The sequence below is a fragment of the Lissotriton helveticus genome, chromosome 9 (assembly GCF_964261635.1).
Source record: "Lissotriton helveticus chromosome 9, aLisHel1.1, whole genome shotgun sequence".
Taxonomy (NCBI): domain Eukaryota; kingdom Metazoa; phylum Chordata; class Amphibia; order Caudata; family Salamandridae; genus Lissotriton; species Lissotriton helveticus.
Window position 1 is genome coordinate 323,643,085 of NC_136070.1, and position 24,587 is coordinate 323,667,671.

The 24,587-nt window shown below is 45.9% G+C and overlaps 1 protein-coding gene across 2 annotated transcripts in view; it reads right to left on the bottom strand.

Moving 5' to 3' along the window:
- GALC (galactosylceramidase) overlaps nucleotides 1-2,566 on the bottom strand; it is a 360,459-nt gene extending 357,893 nt beyond the window's left edge. For both annotated transcript variants that reach the window (XM_078660006.1, XM_078660007.1), the window contains exon 1: nucleotides 2,378-2,566. In XM_078660006.1, the coding sequence (XP_078516132.1) occupies nucleotides 2,378-2,518 (141 nt within the window). In that variant the 5' untranslated portion in view covers nucleotides 2,519-2,566. The remainder of the gene's footprint in view (nucleotides 1-2,377) is intronic.
- Nucleotides 2,567-24,587: the final 22,021 nt, after the last annotated feature.

Here is a 24,587-nt window from a genome sequence, read left to right on the forward strand (position 1 = left end):
AAGCCACCCGGTACGATCTTGATGTACGTGCCATCAGCGTGATGTAATCTTCATTAAGGGCTCTAGCTGGATGATGTTGGATATTTTCCCTCAGCCGAGTGTGGGTGATTCATCTTGAGTCTATAATTAGCATTCTCAGTCAGCATTGGAAAAGATGCACCAGCTCTGTTTTCTGATGTCCGGTTTTTCAAGGATTTTCACAGTTCGTGTTTTAGCTTTGAGTAAGGTGTAATTCTACAGTGCCATCTAGTGACTATTTGGCGTCATTGCTCCTCAACAAGAAAAACAAAAGCTCACTCGTGAATGTCATTCTTTGTGAAGTTTGCCTGATATGTTGAGAAGTGACTGTCTTGGGCTTGTCACCAAGTTCACATCAAGGAAAAGGAAATTTAAACAAGACAAGTGAAATTTATTTCGAATTTATTTTGGGAGGCCTTATCTGGATACTATTAAATGCTCCTTTAGCCATAAGGGAGTCTCTACTTCGGCTTGAAACCCAGCTGCCACAGGAGCTTTTGATGTTCCCTTCGGGTGAGTGATCGCTCACCGGCGTAAAAGACTTTCTTTCATTTTCAATTTTTATTAATGCTATATTGTTTGTGGGGTGGTTGCAGGGTGTTGAATTTTACTGATATTTTACTTTGACATTGGGCTTTAAATGTATATGCCTTGACTGGGGTGAATATCTTTGGAGTATGTTTTTGCAAATTGTTTTTACTATGAGGCTGGTTTTTGAGAGTATCTTTTGGTTTATGTTTTGCACTGTGCGTCATTGATACGCACGTAGAGTATTTTTAGACTGTGTGTTACGGGTGCACACGTGGAAAGTTTACCTCTTGTGTAACTTCTTCCATTTGGTTTTGTTTTTACCCTGTATATGGTTAATGCTTCAAGTAGGTGTTTGGGCTGTGCATTGTAGTTGTATACGTTGAGTTTGGAGATTTTCACGATATAATTACTTTGGATTTAAGCAGGCCTATAATATGTTTGCTTTGGGTTAAGGGATACCCTGGATTTGTTTTATGTTTTTGACTGTGCATTTTGGTTGTGCATGTTGGGTTTCGATTTTCTCATAATATATTTGCTTTGGGTTTAAGCAAACCAGGATATGTTTGCCTTGGGTTAAGGGATACCCATATTGGTTTTTAGAGTGTTTGGGAGGTTTTATTGCCCTTTCTTAGCTTGGGTTGTGTCTTATTCCATTTCTTTTGGGTAGACCTGGTTCTTTCCTTGGTTTGTGCCTTAGTTTGTGGTGCATTAGGCTACTCATATTGTGCCCGTAGTTTGGGACGTAGGTTTTGTGGATAGTTTCCACTGGTTTTGATGTATATTTTTATTTAACGAGCTTTCTTTTGTTTGTGATCATTATGAAAGGGAGATGGGTGTAACAACTGAGTTCTCATCCATTTTCCTTTGTCCTCATATGTATGTTTGGCAACTTTCTTACATTTGTTGTTATGATCATTTTAATATAGAGATGATGTATAATTTTTCTTATTATTACATCCTCTTTCTTATTATTTCATCCTCTTTTGTAGGAACATGTAATTTACCATCTTCACATGTGTTATTTGTTTTCTATCATTATGAAAGGGGGATGTGTTATAATGTACTTTTACTTAATACACCCTCCCTGCAGAAGTTCTCTCCCTGCTGCTCAACCACTGATGATGTCAAATGGAATGTTGATAGTGTTTGGTTTAGAAAAGATGTCAGTTGGTGTGGAAGGGCTGAGCTGTGGAGAGCCTGCTCCTGGTGGGGCATTACAATGGATCTGACTAACATCTAATAAAGCTGTGATCCTATTCTACACGACTTGTCACCACTTCTTTCCTCATTATAACAACATCTATGTATTTTTTTTTATCTTACACATAAATAAAACTGTTTACTACCTAGTGATCTATAGTCTGCATGACACTGCATGTGAATTAATGATTGTATGACAGTACGTCTGACAGTTTAAAACATCTCTCCAACTAAACCAACCACATGGAAACGGGTACTACTCTGAATAATCTGCATGAAAACATCACGAGCTGCATGACAGTAATGGATTCAGTTTAACTGTGTGTGTCAAATTAAACCAGAACAATGGGCTCCACTAAGTAATGAACTACTCGTTAACAAAGTGCTTCAAAGCCTCATTAGAGGTAGTAAGCGCTATATCAACAAAAAACTGTTCACTACAAAAAAGTCGACAGCGTCCTTCCCGGTTTTTTTGTGGGACGATTTATCACAATCATACTTCAAGTTATTTTTTTTATTTTTTATTTTTTTTTGGCATTGTAACATTTGCAGTCTCCTAGAGGAGGCGTCAGTTTATATAAATATTGCCACAACGGAGAATTATCTTAATGTTGTGTAGTGCACTTACCCCTCCGCCGCTCAGGCCCCCGATCCCGTCAAACTCCTGACCTAAACCTTCACGATCATCCAATACATAGAAAGCAGCACCGACGCTCAGAAGTAAGCTTGAGAGCAGGAGGGGTACTGAGAGAACAGGAGGGACAGCCATGAGCACAGCCTGACAGAGAGAATAGTTCGGCTGACTAAATCACATGACATGCAACGAGCTTGCTTTTCAAGCCTCGCTTTTGCCTACATTTCCCTTATTGGTCCTTTGAGTTTCTCGGAAACAGATAAAGGACTGCAACGTAGCAGACACAGAGACCGTACAACTCCACATTCCAATAAAGAACTAGAGCGCTGACCAAGAGTCATTATTCGCTACACCCATCCGCCATTCTTTTGAACAAAGCAGCTTCAGAATCTTACACCTATCACTACAATATGTTTTTTGTAAAAAATATTTTCTATGCTACTACAGTTGTAGAAGTCTGAGGGAAACCAGGAAATGTTATGTAGTCGTTTTGACAGTAGGTACATTTGTTTGGAAACATGGAATTTGTCCGCATTATCATTCTAGGTTTTTTTTTAATATAAAACAGCTACATTGTTTCTAACATTTTTACTGCAGCTTCGTTTTTTCTAATATTTGACTGGTATGGCGCTGTCACGGAGGAAAGAGGACAGTAATAAGAAATACGCTATTCAGAGCCGGTGTTCTAACTATATCACCACCCCCGTCGTTTTGTACACACCCTACGTCAGAGGGGTGCCGATTCATGCAGGTTCTGCATGTCTGTTCGTGCTCCGCTGTCTGACTGCACGCCCTACGCGTGTCACTCACTTTGCGCATGCGCAGGACTCTGTGTGTAAGAAATGTATGTTTGACAATCCATTGCACAATGACTCATACCAACACTGCTGTGCAGACTCGCAGCAGATCAGCGTTCGGGCAAAATACACCAGCCACTCTCGGGGTGATTCTCGAGATCAGTTCTTGCCACAAAGTCTCATTAAAAAACATATAGTTAGACTGTGTGGGCGACGTGCCAAAAGCTTTTTTACTGGTAAAAAGTCTTTGGATTCAAAAAGAGGAAAAAATCCAACAAATAACTTGCTCAGCTATCAACATCCTAGTATGTGAGCCTGGCCTGGATGCAGTTATTTGGTTAATGTGTGGGCTTCCACATGATCTCTTTAGGAGCAAAGTTGCAGTAGCGTCAAATTTATAATCATGGGATTCCAGACACTATACACATATGTTTTAGGCATGGGGTGATTACATGAATCGCCCAATCGCAGGTTATTGCGCTGAGGCTGGTTATTTGAGCCTGGTAATGCTTACCTAGTTCCAGGGTTGTCATCTCTAGCCCCAAGGTCACACCTCCTCCCCAGGTATATCCCCAATGCTTCCTCCCCAGGGGCCTTATTTATGAAGGCCTTGCGCCGCCGGTGCGTCACTTTTAACATGAGAAAAAGTGACGCACCGGTGGCGCAAGGCTTTCGTAAATGAGGACCCAGGTGCCTCTGACATCTGCTAAACAAGAACTCGTCCACCAATGTCTAACATGTTGACACGTACATGTATCTGTGTGTGTTAAAACTCTAACCAAGCTATGCAGATCAACATAGCACCGCAGAGCTCCTTTGATCTACAGCTTGGTTAGAGTTTTGGTGCTACCAGCCTAAGTGAGTCACGCACTCTGTCTCAGACTGCACAGTTCACTCATCTGATCTCTGCCGCATGTGCTTTAACCATATTAGGTCACTGGCTGCAATTACTCAAGTTAGTTTCCACATGAGGCTTAATATTTTTCCAAAATGCCTGGGGTTTGTATGAATGTTTTGTTTCTAACACGAGAGAAACATAGTCCAGTACTGGTTAGCACAGTGGTAAACAGCGCCATCTGTATTATAGTGCTAGGAGGCCCTAGCCAGCGACAAAAAACACTGTGGATATGCACATTGTTTTAAACTGGAATTGCATACAGTATAAGATAGGCTGGTGCAAAATACAGAGACTTGGTGGAGAGGAGCTGGCCTAACGGCTAGGGCGCTCGACCTCGGACCTAAGGATCCGGGTTCGAGTCTCGGTAACGACGCAAAAGAACTCCTGTGATTCTGGGCAAATCACTTAATCTCCCCGTGCCTAAAATGAATGCGTGTCCTCATGTAACGTAACTGGTGCTCTGATACCCGATTCGGTTCGGGTCTAGTTCCATTTGAGGGGTTTTGTAGAAGTTTCACGTAGTTTTCACAGCTTCTGATTCCTCAAAATTCCTGACATTATCTCTTTCCAAGAACTTCATTGTTTGGATTTACTTGCGAGAAAGTGTCACTGGCTGATGTGTCCTGGATGTATTGCACATGCCATACTCCATAGTGACCTGATGTGTAGTAGCAGTTTTGCATGTGTCGTGTACATTTGAAACAATGTTTGATAACAGTCATTCTCCATTCTTTCCAAATATGTCCTGCAGGGCACCGCCTCTACCAAGGCCATTTCCAGACTTGGCAACCATGAGGGAACGTGACTGCACCAGTCATTGAAATGTCACTCATAATCACACTAAAATTATGAAAATGTCACACATAGCAATCTGAAACCTTGGCAGCTATGTATCATTGTTTCTTTAAACTGATTCATTCAATCCGTGGACCAGCATTCGAAGTGCAATAAACAAGCATTGGCATAGTATTAGGTCCAGGGATGATGAGATCCAGTCGAGTAGATGATATAAAGATGAGTTTATTCCAAATAAAAGAGTACAGCACCAAGGAGCCTCTCCAAAGCGTCTCTCTTCCCCATCCTATAGCATATAACTGCTAAACTGGAGCTTACAAGATGACAACATTCTGAAGTGCTAGGCAACAGTACAATTGAAGGATACACACTAAGTTACATGCATAAAATTTGAGGGAGAAGAACATAACACACCTTCCCCCTAAACAAAAACAAGCATTGGCATAGCCAATAGGTCTCGCTTTTGGGACCTTATAAGTATTTCGTTATGCAGCACAATATCCTTGGTGCAACAACATCAACTGTTGCATGGCTAAACACTTATAAGGTCCCAAAGGCGAGACCTATTGACTATGCCAATGCTTGTTTTCTCTCTCCTCATCTGCCTTTTCATGCTCTCTTCACTTGATGCCCTCATTTCCAACATTGAGAAATCAAATAAAAAAGTGGATTTGCTTGCATAGCATTCATTATGGAAAAGCACACTTTAAAAGCAATGTGTTAAAAGTAAAACAGATACTTCAGGATAAGAAAAAGCGTTCCCAATGTCCCTAAAATATCACTTTCCAAAGGAAGCATTTCAGATCAAACCTCATTTGTTTGTAACACGGTCCTGAACATCTCATCCGTATCTATGAAGAAAAGCGCACTGATTCTGTTAAGTGGGAGCTCTTCTTCTGCAGCACAGGGGTGGCCGGCTGCCAACCTGTCAGTGGGCAAAGTTTTAATGGAATCTGAACGTAATGCTAGGGTTCATATTCGGATTCAAAATATTCACCAAGCCCCTAGTATTGCCACGTGGCACAAGCTGAAAATCTCAAATGTAATTTAAGTACACTTTTATTAATTAGATCCTATTAAAGTTAAAGTTACCATTGATGATTTTCACGCCATAAATATTTCCCCACCTCGACACCTCAGCTTCGTTCTTGCTGAGTTGCACAGAATGTTTCCATGTTGAGTTGGCGACCAGGCAGGTGCCTTGGGATGATAAAGTTGGACTGCGCGCAATATAAGAATTATGATCACGTGTGTCCCGCCCGCATCCACAGTACACTTCATGTGCCCCAAAAGAGTGATAGTGATAGGGATGTGCAAGCTGGAAGCCTGTTTCACAAAATGACAGCGCGCCTGACCCTGTTTTACCCAGTACGGAGGCCAAGTAAAGAAAAGAACAATTTTAAAAGTATGTCAAGCGCTGTGACTGAAAAAGCTTATTTTCCACCAAGAGTTCTTATTCGTACATTGTACAGTATTGTGGTACATGCAACGTGTATAATAACATAATAAATAAATCATGGCTTGTAGAAGGGTGGGTGGAATCACATAAAAGTATTACTGTCACGGTTATAGGAGTTTGTTTTTTCACTTGTGTGATAATGTTATGTTCCAAATAACAAATTGAGGTGGGGCCTACCTAGCTGCATTCTTCCCAAACAATCAGCGTAGGAGTACAAGGAAAGAAGGAACACAAGCAGAGAGGGAGGGCGAAGGGCTAGGTGAGGAGAAGGAGAGAGGAAGGAGAGTGAAGGGGAGAGCAGAAGCGAGAACCGATAGGTGGAAGATGAAAGAACGGAGCAAAAAGAAGGCAAAGAGGGCAGGTTGAAAGCAAAGGAGAGTTAAAGTGTGGCAGAGGGCAGAAAAGGCAGACAGAGGAAGAAGGGTGGCAGGAGCGAAAGGAGCTGAAGAACAAACATGGCGAGGCAATCGGAGAGGCAGAAGGGCATAGGAAGGGAGAAAAAAGGAGATGAAGTAGACGGGAAAGACGTGATGGGTCAAGATAAGAAAAGGACGAAGAAAAGATTATGATGAAGCTGACGAAGAGGGAAGGGGAGAAGGGAGGGGCGAGTGTGAGCAGCGGAGCATTCACAGCAATAGAAGACACAAATGAAACTGACAAAGAGGGAGGGGGAGCAGGGAGGAGGAGTGCGAGCAGAAGAGCCTGATTACAGCAATAAAACACAGATGGCAGCTGTGCATGTGCACGCGCTCGTGAACGCAAGCTGGAGGCTAGCAAAAGCCTCTGGTGGCACTTTTCAAACCCACTTACTAAATGTCTCGAAGAGACAGCATGCGCTGTCTCAGGCAAGACCTAACAAGGAGAAAGTATAAAGAGAACAAAAACTACATGGAAAGAAAACTGAAATAAGAAACCAAAGTTAAGTAATATAAATTTCAAGATACTTAGGTTTGAACTTTTGTCTGGTGCAAGAGGTATCCAAAGTATTAGAACAGCTAGGTACGGAGGATCCTTCAAACCTGCACGTGGCTTCCTTTGACACAATTTATTTGGAAGATTATAGGTTAGAGTCTGTTTGCTGTAAGACATTTTCTTGCACATTCTCTTGCTCAACAGCAACAGAAAAGTCATCTGCAAGCTTAGATAGATCATTATGAATCAGAACACTTTTCTGTAAAAGATCATATTTTTGTACAGAGTCAGGATCTACAGACACCTTCACATCAAAAGGAAAATTAGACATTCTTTTGGGACCATTTGTACAATTAGCGCTGCAAAGAGAATCAGTAGTAGTAACAAGGCTATTTTTGGGATTGTTTGCCCCGTAAGTCAGGCAGAGGGGAGGAGTCAAGGAACCCTGCGCGAGGCTGAAAAAACAGAAGACGATGCTCTAGCAAAAACATCTGGAACGCATAATGAAAAGCCGGAAGACGCAAAAAGCACAGCGGGAGGACTAAAGCGACCTATGACCCTGCTCGCAGGCAGGTCACTCCCCATGCACCTAAGGCAAGCCCGTCTGTGCCTGTCAGTGCCTGGACCACGCCTAGCGCCAGGACCCCTTGATCCCACGAACGACACGACACCCGACACCGCTATGATGCCAGAACCCTCCACGCACTCAACACGGGACGATCACACACCTGCTTCCTGGCCGCCCGAAGCCACTGGCGTAATGAAAAGCGAGGGGGCCTCCCTACATGGTACTAAGGGGTCCCCCTACGGGCTCAATCAGGAGCTCTCCCAGCCAGAGTTCAGTGCCAAGGGGGCCCCTTGGAGCTAGGGGCCCCCTGCACTGCGTGGGCTGCGGGGGGCTGTGTTACGCCCCTGCCCGAAGCGCACCCACGGAGCTTTCACCTGCTGGAAGTGCAGCTTTACAAGCATCCGCCCCACCATGCTGCTGACCAGGAAAGAACCCAACCACCTCAGATGCATCCTTCTCAACACCTGCTCCGCCCGCAAACATGCTGTCGAACTCTGGGACCTACTCGACTCAACCTCCCCAGATGTCGCCTTCCTGACGGAGACCTGGCTGAACCCCACCTCGGCACCCGACATAGCCATAGCCGTCCCGGAAGGCTACAAGATCACCCGCAGGGACCGCAGCATCAGAACAGGAGGAGGAATCACCATCGTCCACAGGAACACTCTCAGAGTCTCGACCAACACAGACGACACCCTCAGCACCGCCGAACACCTGCACTTCCAGATCCACACCGACCCCAACACCACCCTCAGAGGAACCCTCATCTACAGACCCCCTAGACCCCGACCACAGTTCTGCGACTCCATCACCGACTTCGTCAGCACACACGCCCTCGCCTCCACGGACTACATCCTCCTCAGGGACCTGAACTTCCACCTCGAGAACAACGAGACCAACTCCACCACCCTGATCGACAACCTAGCCAACCTCAGACTCAGACAACTCATCACAACACCCACCCACTCCGCCGGTCACACTCTTGACCCCATCTTCTCCGCAAGCCCCCATGTCTCCTTCAACCACACCATCGAACTCCACTGGACCGACCACCGCTGCATCCACTTTACCGTCAAGAAACCCACCACGCACAACCGCACCCAATAGATGGTCAATTCTGTTTAACATCTACATGGCACCGCTCGCCCATGTCGCCCGTCGGCACGACCTCAACATCATCTCCTACACCAATGACACCCAGCTGATCCTCTCCCTCACCAAGGACCCCCACACCGCCAAAACCAACCTTCACGAAGGAATGAAGGCCATCACTGAATGGATGAGGAACAGCTGACTGAAGCTGAACTCGGACAAGACGGAGGTCCTCATCCCCGGATCCAACCCCTCAGCCTGGGACGACTCCTGGTGGCCAACCGCACTGGGAACTGCTCCAATACCCACCGACCATGCACGCAAACTAGGAGTCATCCTCAACTCCACCCTCTCCATGACTAAACAGGTCAACGCCATCTCCTCCTCCTGCTTCAACACCCTCCGCATGCTCCGTAGGACCTACAAGTGGATCCCCACTGAAACGAGAAGAACGTTCACCCAGGTCCTCGTCAGAAGCAGGTTGGACTACGGAAACGCCTTCTACGCAGGAGCCTTGGCCAAACTCCTGAGACGAATCCAACGCATCCAGAACGCCTCTGCATGCCTTATCCTCGACATCCCTCGCCGCAGCCACATCACACCCCACCTGAAAGACCTGCACTGGCTCCCGGTCAACAAGAGGATAACCTTCAAGTCCTCACCCACGCACACAAGGCACTCCATGACACCGGACCAACGTACCTCAACAGACGACTCAGCTTCTACACCCCCACCCGCCGACCTCGCCCTCGCCACAGTCCCCTGCTTCGGAAGACCGACCTCAGGCGGCAGATCGTTCTCCCACCTCACCGCCAAGAACTGGAACACCCTCCCCATCCACCTACGGCAGACCCAAGACCTGCTGACCTTCAGAAAACTCCTCAAGACCTGGCTTTTTGAGCAGTAGCAGCATTCTCCACCCCAGTGCCTTGAGACCCTCACGGGTGAGTAGTGCGCTTTATAAATGATATGATTGATTGATTGATTGAAGGAGAGCGAAGATGCCGATCCACTGTGCAAAGAGGGAGAAATGAAGCCCACCGGGAGAAGGAGCGTGACAGCGACAACGTCAGAGGCAGCGCCTCGAGATTCCCAGAGAAGAGAGGCTACAAGATCACCCGCAGGGACCGCAGCATCAGAACAGGAGGAGGAATCACCATCGTCCACAGGAACACTCTCAGAGTCTCGACCAACACAGACGACACCCTCAGCACCGCCGAACACCTGCACTTCCAGATCCACACCGACCCCAACACCACCCTCAGAGGAACCCTCATCTACAGACCCCCTAGACCCCGACCACAGTTCTGCGACTCCATCACCGACTTCGTCAGCACACACGCCCTCGCCTCCACGGACTACATCCTCCTCAGGGACCTGAACTTCCACCTCGAGAACAACGAGACCAACTCCACCACCCTGATCGACAACCTAGCCAACCTCAGACTCAGACAACTCATCACAACACCCACCCACTCCGACGGTTACACTCTTGACCCCATCTTCTCCGCAAGCCCCCATGTCTCCTTCAACCACACCATCGAACTCCACTGGACCGACCACCGCTGCATCCACTTTACCGTCAAGAAACCCACCACGCACAACCGCACCCAACAGATGGTCAATTCTGTTTAACATCTACATGGCACCGCTCGCCCATGTCGCCCGTCGGCACGACCTCAACATCATCTCCTACACCAATGACACCCAGCTGATCCTCTCCCTCACCAAGGACCCCCACACCGCCAAAACCAACCTTCACGAAGGAATGAAGGCCATCACTGAATGGATGAGGAACAGCTGACTGAAGCTGAACTCGGACAAGACGGAGGTCCTCATCCCCGGATCCAACCCCTCAGCCTGGGACGACTCCTGGTGGCCAACCGCACTGGGAACTGCTCCAATACCCACCGACCATGCACGCAAACTAGGGGTCATCCTCAACTCCACCCTCTCCATGACTAAACAGGTCAACGCCATCTCCTCCTCCTGCTTCAACACCCTCCGCATGCTCCGTAGTACCTACAAGTGGATCCCCACTGAAACGAGAAGAACGTTCACCCAGGTCCTCGTCAGAAGCAGGTTGGACTACGGAAACGCCTACTACGCAGGAGCCTTGGCCAAACTCCTGAGACGAATCCAACGCATCCAGAACGCCTCTGCATGCCTTATCCTCGACATCCCTCGCCGCAGCCACATCACACCCCACCTGAAAGACCTGCACTGGCTCCCGGTCAACAAGAGGATAACCTTCAAGTCCTCACCCACGCACACAAGGCACTCCATGACACCGGACCAACGTACCTCAACAGACGACTCAGCTTCTACACCCCCACCCGCCGACCTCGCCCTCGCCACAGTCCCCTGCTTCGGAAGACCGACCTCAGGCGGCAGATCGTTCTCCCACCTCACCGCCAAGAACTGGAACACCCTCCCCATCCACCTACGGCAGACCCAAGACCTGCTGACCTTCAGAAAACTCCTCAAGACCTGGCTTTTTGAGCAGTAGCAGCATTCTCCACCCCAGTGCCTTGAGACCCTCACGGGTGAGTAGTGCGCTTTATAAATGATATGATTGATTGATTGATTGAAGGAGAGCGAAGATGCCGATCCACTGTGCAAAGAGGGAGAAATGAAGCCCACCGGGAGAAGGAGCGTGACAGCGACCACGTCAGAGGCAGCGCCTCGAGATTCCCAGAGAAGAGAGGTGTCTTCTGCCCATTTGGAACTATGCCAATCCAGCCACACCCCTAGAGGGAAGTGGCTACACCACATGCGTGAAAAGTTCACCCTAAGGGGCTGGAGGGCAGTTTTGGGTGCGGGAGTGGGAAAATAATAAAAGGGGAAAATCACACTGACAGCAACCCGATAAAGAACCTTTAGAGAGTAAAGAAGGAAAAAAAATGTATTTGAACAACGGGAAAACCCTTCTCCTCCTTACATCCTGACACAAAGAGAACCCTTATTTCCTCTTTCTACTCCCCAGCACTAACAGGCACTAACTGCCTTCTATAGTAGAAAAAGCTACTCTACTGCACCCAGAAGTCTGTACTAATTCACTTGAAGTACTTAACCATCCCAAAGAGCACATTTTTATCTGTAATTTTTAGGTCGAGCGTACAGCGCTTGCGCTGTCTCTTAGCGACCTATTGTGTATGGTTTAGGAGTTGAACTCCACCCATTCTTAGCAGATTGTTTTTATTGGTCTCTCTTAGTGCTTGCTTTCCAATGGGCAACGCACCGTTTTGCTCCCTACTCCTCGTTTCCGGTTTCCCCCATGCAGTACCGACCAACTGCTACATTATTACGCCCCACATGTTTACGTCTTCGTTGGGGGACTACTTTTGTTCTTTATGCATTTTCCTGCCTCAGTGCCACACTTGTTTTACGTCCGCTTCGCACCTTTGTTCCTTGTTTAACTTGATATCCTTGTTTAACAAAGCTGCTAAGCTGGTCACCCCCTCCCGCCCCCACATCACAGCCATGGCATCCCAGGAATGCCAGTCCCTGCTTTGTGTGAGAAGCGGTGATGCGAGGGGCCGATTGCCATTCCTCTTAGAACAGGCATCTGTTCTTTTTTAGGTCTCGTTTTAGACAAAGCGCATGCGTTGTCTGCGAGAATTATGTAAAGGGACTTTCAGAAATGTACCCAAAGGCTTTTCCAAGCGGATTCTCTGCAGTGCATGTGTGGAGCGTGTGCACATCGCACACCAAGTGTCAGCCTGGGAGCCGCCTCTCTCCGCACTCATGCTGGTTTATTTACACTTCAAAGGAATCGCTCTCCCACCCCCCTACGCACAATGCCAGAGCTTGTTCCAATGGCTCCTTTGCTCGCACTCCCCCTCCCTTCTCCTCCGCTTTAATCAGGCTCCTTTGTTTGTACTCACTCCTCCCCCCTTCTCGTCACCTCTATCAGCATTACTTATTCACTCGTGCACGGCTCTTTCATGCAACTAGACAATTTGTTCACTTTGGAGATACCTAACACAACGGTGAGAGCTTAATGGAGTGTCTTATTTAATGAGTTTCAATTTGTTTTAAGTAAACCTTTGTTGAGCCCTATGGCTTCTGGTCCTACTAGTGTCAGTATAATTAGCAGGAAAAATGTAGGACTGTAGGAAGCTTCTAACTAGTATAAAATGTCAGCCACATTTGATTCAAATGTGCCATACATTCGGGGATGTATGTGGAGTTATTAGAGTACATTAGCATAATACACACAAGTTCTTAAATTTGTTTTCACATTTGCTTACTTTAAACAAGTAGAAAGAGCTGCGTGCAACACTGTGTTAAATGCAGCCGACAAAATGCAACAAGAAGAGGTCAGCAACTCTCTCTAATCCTGTACCATCTACAGCTTATTCATAAATGCATATCAAAAGAGGGAGTTTGGAAATGTTTTTTGATGACAACCTGAAGCCTCCTCGTATCTATTTCCAATAATAAGCTGGCAGAGGTCTGTTCTTTTCATTTTAGTACCACCTTCTCAGTGACAGATGTGTTGGTTTATCTCCCACCTCGGACAGCTACTAATTTCTGCTATCAATTTGTTTGGCAGGCATCTACATTGGAAATGAAAGCACCCTAATTACTAATATTAGGTGATTTTAATTTTAAAGTTGAAGAAATAGAACCATTGGTTACATAGCCGATATTCTGACAGACTGCTTTTTTTACTGTCCTCACACACAGACTCATGCTCTCTCACCCCACCCCTCCCTGCGTCCCTCCTTTCCCTGCTAACCCCTCGCACCTTTCCTCCTAATCATTTACTGAGCACTTTGTTTCTAGTTCATACTCACTGCTGCCTTGTCTGTCTGCACGCCCGGTGCGTGTGCTCACTAATTCCACTTTAGCCACTGAGAAACAATGATTCACGGTACATCTCTGTACAAGGAACGCTTACGCACTTGGAATCACATGCTGCTATCAGTTTATTTATACTCTTAGTCATATTATAATGAAACCTCTTCACTTTTACTTATACTTGTCTCTGTTTTTTTTCTTTCTCTTTTGCGTCACTCTACATGTCTTTCTCCCCACTCCCTCTCTCTTTAGTTTCTCATTCCTCCACCTTCTCTCACCCTTTTTACGCCTTTTTCTTTTTTGCTGACACATTTTCCCTTACTCCTTCTCCATCACTCAGTTTCACTCCATCTCACCGACTCTTTCTTTACCCCCTCTTCTCTCTCTACCCCATCCTATCCACTCCAATTAGTTTATGTGCCCTTCCCTCTTAGTTTTCCACTCTCCTTTAGTCTCTCCGTGTTTAACCTGTTCTCTTCCTCTTCTTTTAGTACTCTCTCTATTTTCTCTAGACCTTTCACTTACTTCTTTGCTCAAAATTCCCTCTCTCTAGTTCCATTGGCCTCTCCACGATGGGGATGCTCTCCACTTCTCCCTTTCCCTCTGTCAACTGTCTGCACATCTCTATAAGTGTTCCTCTCTCTCACTCAGCCCATACCTCCCTCTGTATTTTACACTCTCCTTTTCCTTCTTTTGGTCTCTTTCTTTCGAACCTAACTCCACCTGAGAAAATCCCTTCTTTCATTCTTTTGCCTCCACTATCTCTCTCCCGTCTCTATATTATTCATTATCTTGCACTCTATAATCTCTCAGTCCTTATCAATGTATTTCTTCCTGCCTCAGTCCCCACTCCCTCTTCTACTCCTTCCTCCTTCATTCTTCACCTGTTTCTCCTTCCCATCTCTTTCTTTCACTCTCTTTTTCTTCCACCCAACTCCAGGTTTCATATTTCTATATCCCTCCCCACCAATCTCTCCTTCTCCTACTACTTCCATATCTCCTTATTCTTCTCTAGTGACACCTCTCTCCAAGCTCTACATTCCTATCACATACTTTTCTCTCTTACTTCCCTCGTTGGATCTCTCCCCTTCTACCTCTCCCACCTCACTATCCCTTCCTCTCTATCCAACTCGCCATTTTTAGGTCTCGCTGAAGCAATGCGTAAGCATTGTTTTCGGCAAGATTCTAGAAAGCTGCTTTCAAAAGTGTACCCACTGCGGATCGCATACAGTTCATGTGAGGTAGGCGCGTGCACAGGAATTCGCTCCCCCTACCCCTCCCACAAAGCAAGACAAGACTCCTGTACTGATCTGCTGTTCATTTCCACCGCCTCCTTCTGTGACTCCCGGTTCTCTTCTCCTGTGACGATCTGCTGTTCTCTTCCACTCCGCCTCCTTCTTGAACTCCCTGTTCTCTTCTCATGTGCTGATCTGCTGCTCTCATCCACCCACCTCCTTCTTTAACTACCTGTTCTCTTCTCTCGTGCTGATCTGCTGTTCTCTTCCACCCCACCTCCTTCTCTACCTCCCTGTTCTCTTCTCCCGTGCTGTTCTGCGCTCTTCCACCCCACCTCCTTCTTTAACTCCCTGTTCTCTTCTGCTGTGCTAATCTGCTGCTCTCTTTCACCTCACCTCCTTCTCTAACTCCCTGTTCTCTTCTCTTCTCCTGTGCTGATCTGTTGCTCTCTTCCACCCCGCCTCCTTCTTTAACTCCCTGTTAACTTCTGCTGCTCTCTTCAATCCCACCTCCTTTAACTTCCTGTTCTCTTCTGCTGTGCTGATCTTCTGCTCTCTTCCACCCACCTCCTTCTCTAACTCCCTGTTCTCTTCTTTTCTCCCTCTGATGATCTGCTGCTCTCTTCCACCCGCCTCCTTCTTTAACTCCCTGTTCTCTTCTGCTGATCTTCTGCTCTCTTCCACCTTGCCTCCTTCTCTAACTCCCTGTTCTCTTCTCCTGTACTGATCTGCTGTTCATTTCCACCGCCTCCTTCTGTGACTCCCGGTTCTCTTCTCCTGTGATGATCTGCTGTTCTCTTCCACCCCACCTTCTTCTTTAACTCCCTGTTCTCTTCTCATGTGCTGATCTGCCGCTCTCATCCACTCACCTCCTTCTTTAACTACCTGTTCTCTTCTCTCGTGCTGATCTGCTGTTCGCTTCCACCCCACCTCCTTCTCTACCTCCATGTTCACACACACAATCACACCCAACTGCACACACAACCACACACACAACCACACATACAACCACACACACATACAACCACACACACATACAACCACACACACATACAACCACACGCACAACCACACACACACACAACCACACACATCTATCTATCGGCCTCACTCTATCTATCTATCTGTCGCCCTCACTCTATCTATCTGTCACCCTCACTCTATCTATCTGTCGCCCTCTCTCTATCTGTCGCCCTCACTCTATCTATCTGTTGCCCTCACTCTATCTATATATCGCCCTCACTCTATCGATCTATCTATCGCCCTCACTCTATCGATCTATCTATCGCCCTCAATCTATCTATCGCCCTCACTCTATCTATCTATCTATCTATCTATCTATCTATCTATCTATCTATCTATCTATCTATCTATCTATCTATCTATCTATCTATCTATCTATCTATCTATCTATCTATCTATCGGCCTCAGTCTATCTATCTATCTATCTATCTATCTATCTATCTATCTATCTATCTATCTATCTATCTATCTCCCTCACTCTATCTATCGCCCTCACTCTATCTATCTATCGCCCTCACTCTATCTATCTATCTATCTATCTATCTATCTATCTATCTATCTATCTATCTATCTATCTATCTATCTATCTATCTATCTATCTATCTATCTATCTATCTATCTATCTATCTATCTATCTATCTATCTATCTATCTATCTATCACCCTCACTCTATCTATCTATCACCCTCAGTATATCTATCTATCTATCTATCTATCTATCTATCTATCTATCTATCTATCTATCTATCTATCTATCTATCTATCGCCCTCACTCTATCTATCTATCGCCCTCACTCTATGTATCTATCGCCCTCACTCTATCTATCTATCTATCTATCTATCTATCTATCTATCTATCTATCTATCTATCTATCTATCTATCTATCTATCGCCCTCACTCTATCTATCTATCGCCCTCACTCTATGTATCTATCGCCCTCACTCTATCTATCTATCTATCTATCTATCTATCTATCTATCTATCTATCTATCTATCTATCTATCTATCTATCTATCTATCTATCTATCTATCTATCTATCTATCTATCTATCTATCCCCCTCACTCTATCTACCTATCGCCCTCACTCTATCTATTTATCTATCACCCTCACTCTATTTATCTCATTCTGTACTCCACCACCTGGTCTTCTAAAAGTACAGCCCTGCCACCTTACATGCCTTCTCCAAAAGGTGCCAGGATACAGGAACCCTGCAATGATCTATCATCTCCAATGTTGCCTTAAGAGGTTTCTGGGAGAGGGGATCTTTTAAGTAGATGCAATTTTTTTTATAGCTGACCCACTCCACCGTGTCAGAAATGAGGCCAAATTAAATGCAGGGGTGCAGGTTGTCAGCTGGTCGCCATGCCTGCTTCCAGCAGGCAGGTCATAGCTGCTGAGTCCGCCAGTGGTGCCAGTCAGCAGTTATTATAGACTGCATGGCCATACGATGGGGGTTTCAGGCCAGTGGTGCATTGGATATTTGTATAGCCGTGCTGTCCCTGTGGTCCTATCTTTTGTTGTGCTCTGCCTATTTAGCAGAACACAGCACCACTGTTTGTAGATGGACATTTCTGAGAGTTTTCATTTCTATTACCTACAAACATAGCACCCATATTAGTAGACTGCAAGTACAACCCCCAGAGTTTGGTTGTGCTATTGAATGGTCAAAGATCCTCTGTTCAATGGTACTCATTTTATCGACCTAGAAGGATGAAAAGCTATGTAAACTCATGTGGAATCAAACAAGTGAACATGTGAGTATAGGAGAGCAAACACAGATCCTTGGAGTAGGCACATTAGCTCCTTGGGCCACCAGTGTAATACATAACTCTTACCATACCACATGTCCCAGTAAGATAGCGGTGTTCGGGCAGTGTTGTGACACACACAGTAGAGTGTTTTGCTGCTACTGCCATTCGTCTCTGCAATATTGCTGATTAAACAACAGCAGGGGAAGGGCTAGCGGGGGACAAAGATGCAGATTCTGTTGCTGCTGAGGGCGGGCTCCCTGTTTTCTAGGCGTGCCGGTCTTCAGAGCAGCCTGTGACCGAAAAGGGGGCTCTCTGTACGCTCACTGACTCCTAGCAGTCACTGCAAACCATCCTGGCCTGATAAACATGTAAACCTTGCTGACCTCTGATTCTCTCCAATCCCACTGACCACTGCCCACTCTGCTGTGACACCTAACACACACTGCAGCCCTAACTTATTCAGTAAACCACACACCTTCAACACACACTGCAGCCCTAACCTACTCAGTAAACCACTCACCTTCGACACACACTGCAGCCCTAACTCACTCAGTAAACCACACGCCTTCGACACACACTGCAGCCCTAACCTACTCAGTAAACCACACACCTTCGACACACACTGCAGCCCTAACCTACTTAGTAAACCACACACCTTCGACACACACTGCAGCCCTAACCTACTCAGTAAACCACACACCTTCGACACACACTGCAGCCCTAACTCACTCAGTAAACTACACACCTTCGACACACACTGCAGCCCTAACTCACTCAGTAAACCACACACCTTCGACACACACTGCAGCCTAACCTACTCAGTAAACCACACACTGCAGCCCTAACCTACTCAGTAACCACACACATTCGACACACTGCAGCCCTAACCTACTCAGTAAACCACACACCTTCGACACACACTGCAGCCCTAACTCACTCAGTAAACCACACACCTTCGACACACACTGCAGCCCTAACTCACTCAGTAAACCATACATTCTGCACACACTACAGCCCTAACTTTCTCAGTAAACCACACACCTTCGACACACACTGCAGCCCTAACTCACTCAGTAAACCACATATATTCGACACACACTACAGCCCTAACCTACTCAGTAAACCACACACCTTCGACACACACTGCAGCCCTAACTCACTCAGTAAACCACATACATTCGACACACACTTCAGCCCTAACCAACTCAGTAAACCACATACATTCGACACACACTGCAGCACTAACCTACTCAGTAAACCACATACATTCGGCACACACTTCAGCCCTAACCTACTCAGTAAACCACATACATTCGACACACACTGCAACCCTGACTTACTCAGTAAATCACATACATTTGACACACACTTCAGCCCTAACCTACTCAGTAAACCACATACATTCGACACACACTGCAGCCCTAACCTACTCAGTAAACCAAATACATTCGACACACACTTCAGCCCTAAACTACTCAGTAAACCACATACATTCGACACACACTTCAGCCTTAACCTACTCAGTAAACCACATACATTCGACACACACTGCAGCCCTAACTTACTCAGTAAACCAAGTACATTCAACACATACTGCAGCCCTAACCTACTCAGTAAACCACATACATTTGACACACACTGCAGCCCTAACCTACTCAGTAAACCACATACATTCAACACACACTGCAGCCCTAACCTACTCAGTAAACCACATACATTCGACACACACTGCAGCCCTAACCTACACAGTAAACCACATACATTCGACACACACTGCAGCCCTAACCTACTCAGTAAACCACATACATTTGACACACACTGCAGCCCTAACTTACTCATCAAACCACATACATTCAACACACACTGCAGCCCTAACTTACTCAGCAAACCACACACATTCGACACACTGCAGCCCTAATTTACTCAGCAAACCACATACATTCGAGACACACTTCAGCCCTAATTTACTCAGCAAACCACATACACTCGAGACACACTGCAGCCCTAATTTACTCAGTAAACCACATACATTCGACACACACTGCAACCCTAACTTACTCAGCAAACCACATACCTTCAACAGACTCTGCAAACCAGCTAACCGACAAAACATTCTGCAAATCTCACCAACCGAAAAAACCATTCAACCCTCATTGTGCACACAGTATATTGCAAGCATGCACAACACACACGGTGTAAAACAACAAAAGCAGTAAAATGTATGTCTAATGCCACAAATAAAGACCTACTTGAAAGCCCTAGTGTAGTTATGAGGGCAAGAAGGAAAATGTCTTAGCTAAAATAAAGTGCAGTGCTTTAAATGGCCAGTGTTTTCATTTATCTTAGGCTGTGATGTGCTTGAGACTGAATCTCCGATCTGCACCAGGAGGATGGGACAAGCTCTGGGTGCTCTGGGCTTGCTTGAGCAGTGGTCTAAGAACTGCAAATAAGTAAACTACAACCTACAGGTTCTCGACCTTCGGCTGTGTGTCTGTATGTGTTTTGATGGAGTCTTCTTGCCATGCATTTGCAAGTACAGTAGACACTTAAAAATACATACGCTTGCCTACGAAAGTGCAAAATAAATGTCAACAACTCAGGCATTGGATATTGAATCTTATTGCTACCATTTTAATTTCAATTTTAAGCCTCCAACTCCTCAAGGGCAGTCTTGAATCTCACCAGTTTGCCTTGTATCAAAATGACTATTCCCCCTCCTAAGATGCTTGTGAAACTTTGGCCCCCTTTATCTAAGAGATCGAGGTCATTCATGACTGTATTTTCCATCTTATTTCATCCTGTCCCATTCAGAATCATTACAAGCCTTCATCCCTCGTATCCTAGTTCTCCCAAGGATTAAGGAAGAGGAGATATCTTCCTTGCTTACCGCCTGAAAGGCAGTCTCTCCAGATGATGTCTGTCCAGTCCGGACTTTTAAAATCTTTATCTGTGGTTGTTACAGCTGCTTTCTAACGTCATCCTTCTAAGTAAGAGAGTTACGACTTGAAAAGGATGTTAGTCCTTCACAAGAAATAAGTCTGCAACATTCTCTGTGCTGGGAACCAAGTACCCGATTATGGCACTTGACTCTATCCGGCTAATGAAGCAGAGCAGTGCAAGGCATATTCGGGAGGTGGTGTGGGCTAGTACCACCAGTTTGCTAGTACATGACAACCACACTCAATAAGTCATTGTCCAGTCAGTGCTTTATCTCATAAATATTACTTTATTGCAAACACACTATTACATACTATGCATCATTTACAAATATATACAGTCAGGTAGATGGAAATACCTTAGGTGACGCATGCTGAACAGTTGGCACCCCAGGAAGCCATAACAATAAATCCAAGTACTCCTACACATAGGCATTGACACAATATCATAGTACAAGGATGTATCATTATCAGTACGGAAGGCCTACTGGCTTTGACATGAGATGCATTCTTACATTAGTATTAACGTTTTCATGATACTAAGTTCTCTATACATGTTGCTACATCAAAGATTGTTTTTTTTTTTTTTTTTTTGAAGTTTCAACAAAATCTTTATTGGCTGAAAATGATCATAGTTCTCATCGCCATTGGCCTACATCCCGGAGGCTGGCCAAATGTGGCGGTAGTGCAACAGCGCATCGCACACAGCCATTTAGCTGACAACCCATGGGTCCAGCGGCATGTTTGAACCAATCCACATTTCTAAACCATGTATCCTGTACCCAACTCCCTGCTCTATTACAGGAAACTTCATTTTTTGCCTCGTTTGAGGTTACTGAAACATAACATAACAAACCGCAACAATGAAAACCTTTGGGCAATTCCACACTCTTTGGCCATTTATGCGTGGTACTACCCTGGTGCACCAGCTTAAGTTACCTTGCTTCTGTTTGTGCTGAGTATTTCCATCCTTCATATCAGTACAGGTCTTTGTCTCTGATCCAGTGCGTTACTCCAATTCCCCCTCATTCTCAATTGACAATAGGTAATCTGACAAATAACACCAGAAGTCTTTTGGGCGTGAGCCACTCGGAAGTTCCTCTTCATATGTAAGCAGATTATCCTTGCAATACGTCAGTTCCTTGAGCCAATTTTTGACTGTAGGCACATTTTTCCCCTCCCAGCATTTTGATATCTGTCTCTTAGCGACCAGTAGAGCAATCGCACAGTATTTTCCCTTCCCCGCCCTGACATTGGTCAACAGGCCCAATAGGCATACCTTCATTGTGCATTCTACGTCCAATCCCACCATTTTGCCCATCACAGCTGTCACCTTTACCCAATATTCATTTATCCTCGGGCAGTACCATGCTAGGTGAACAAAATCTGCATCATCACATCCACACCTTTTACACCTTGCATTATCCCGCAACCCATATTTATGTAGTCGTTTTGGTGTATGGTATGTTTGGTGCAAATATTTCAGATGGGTGATGCGTAGATTTCCATTTGGGGTGAGCAGTTTAAGTAATGTGCAGGCTACTGACCATTCCTTCTCTAGTAGCGCGTCAGGTAGAGAATCATTCCACCTCTGCACTGCTTTCTCGGATCTGTGTGGTATTTCGCTTTGGGCTAGCCTGTATGATCTGGACACCAAGTGGGACGCGTTTGATGTTGTAATTATAACTTGTAAAGATTGTAAAGTTGGTGGTTCATTTGGGTAGTTCGGGTAAAGGTCTCGTATCGCCCGCTGTAATCTGTAATGTGTGAATCTGTATAAGAGCGTAGGGTTGCTCACATATGTTACATTGTCTGCCGTGCGGAATATTCCTTCGTGATATAAGTCCCCGAATGTTGTTATACCTATGCTTTTTAGGAGATCCATACCCACTTGTTCATTTGTCACCGATAACTCCTGATGATATTGTAGTGGAAGCGCTGGCGCATAAAGCGGCAATTTGTGTGCCATCCTCCCTAACGTCTTCCATGCATGAGCAGTGGTGTCTATCGTGTTTATATCCTTTGAATGAAGAGGCGGCCTCTTATGTGTCACTATCGAGGTCAGTGGGATTGGGGATGCATCCCCCTCCTCTACCGCTGTGTGTGTTAGGTATGTTGTGGGGTGGTACCAGTGTGATGCATATTGGGCTTGTGCACATAGGTAGTAGAGCTTAAAGTCGGGCACACAGAATCCCCCCCTCTCGTAGGGTAATGTCAATGTGTGTAGGTCTATGCGAGCTTGTTTACCTGCCCATATAAGCTTTAACACTAACGAAGTTATACTAGTGAAGATCGCCTTGGGCGGTATGATCGGTATATTATTGAATAAATACAGGAATTTTGGCAGCATATTCATTTTAACTATTGCTATTCGGTCCGCTAGTGATAATGGTAGCTGTATCCACCGAGCTACTTTGTCTTCCAGTTCCGTGCATAGCCTACCATAGTTAGTTCTTATTACCTCTTCAGGGTCTCGGCTGTACCAAATTCCCAGGTATCTAGTGGGTTCCGACTGCCAGTCTAGGGGGAAATCTGGGGTGAAAGGAGCGGTGGAGTCAGTAAGTGGAATTATTGACGATTTATCCCAGTTGATTTGCAGCCCTGAGTGCCGCCCAAAGCGCACGTATTCCCTCAATAGCGGACTGAGGTTTTGCTCGGGGTCCCGCACATATAACAGCATGTCATCCGCGTATAGCGATATGTGCAGTGGCCTACCAGGGAAGTGCAAGGCTGAATGATTATGAGATTGCCTGACTATACACGCGAGTGGCTCTAGTGCTAGGGCAAAGATCAAAGGCGATAATGGACACCCCTGCCTTGTTCCTCTCGCTATAGCAAACGGATCCGAGATGTAACCATTTACTCTCACCCGTGCTAGTGGGCTCGTATATAGTAGCATGACCCATGCAATAAACCGCTTCGGGAATCCTAGCCTCTGCAGGATCATGCGTATGAAGGACCATTCAATGGAGTCAAATGCTTTAGCCGCATCCAACATCACGGCCGCCGCCTTTGTGGTGGGTTTGAGGTAGTGCGATAGTGCGAATAGCGTTCTTGTATTGTGCGATGTGGCTCTCGTGGGGATGAACCCCGCCTGGTCAGGTAAGATCAGGTGTGTCATCAGTGGTTTCAACCTTCTAGCAGTTTCAACTGCTAGCAGTTTGGCCAGAATTTTGGAATCAACGTTCAACAGTGACAATGGACGGTAAGAGTCACAGCGGTCTGGCTCTTTGCCCGGTTTCAGGAGGGTAACAATCACCGCCTCCCGCAGTGACGGTGGGATTGTTGTCTGTTCAAATGCCGCGCCATACATCCTTACCAGATGAGGTGCCAGCATCTCAACAAATTGTTTATAGAATTCACAAGAGTAACCATCCGGTCCCGGCGTCTTCCCGCTTGGGAGTGCATGTATGATCGCCGTAACCTCCTCTACCGTAATGGGCTGAGCTAGGTATTCCCGTTGGGCATCTGACAACCACGCCAACGTCACATCCTGTAGGTACCTGAACGTTTCCTGCTGTGGTGCCGGATTACAGGACGTGTACAGATCCGCATAATGATCTACAAAGCTGTTAAGGATCCCCTCAAGGTGCGTGTGTATTGTGCCATTCTTATCTTTTATTTGTGTGATCGTTTGCGAGTCTCTCCTCGTACATATTTTCCTCGCCAATACTCTACCCGGTCTGCCTCCTTCGCCAAAATGCCTAGCAATGGGTCTTTTTGTGACATACTTTAGTTCGTCATCCGCAAATCTCTGATGTTCAGTGAATTTGGCCTTGAGTTCCCCCAGCAGCTCCACTTTTCCCGTTTGTGCGTACTCCTGTTCTAGTACTGTCATATCTCGTTCTAGCCTAGTTATCTGGGCCCTAATGTCCCTGAGTATACCCACTGACGTGCTGATACAGACTCCCCTTAGCGTTGCTTTAAACG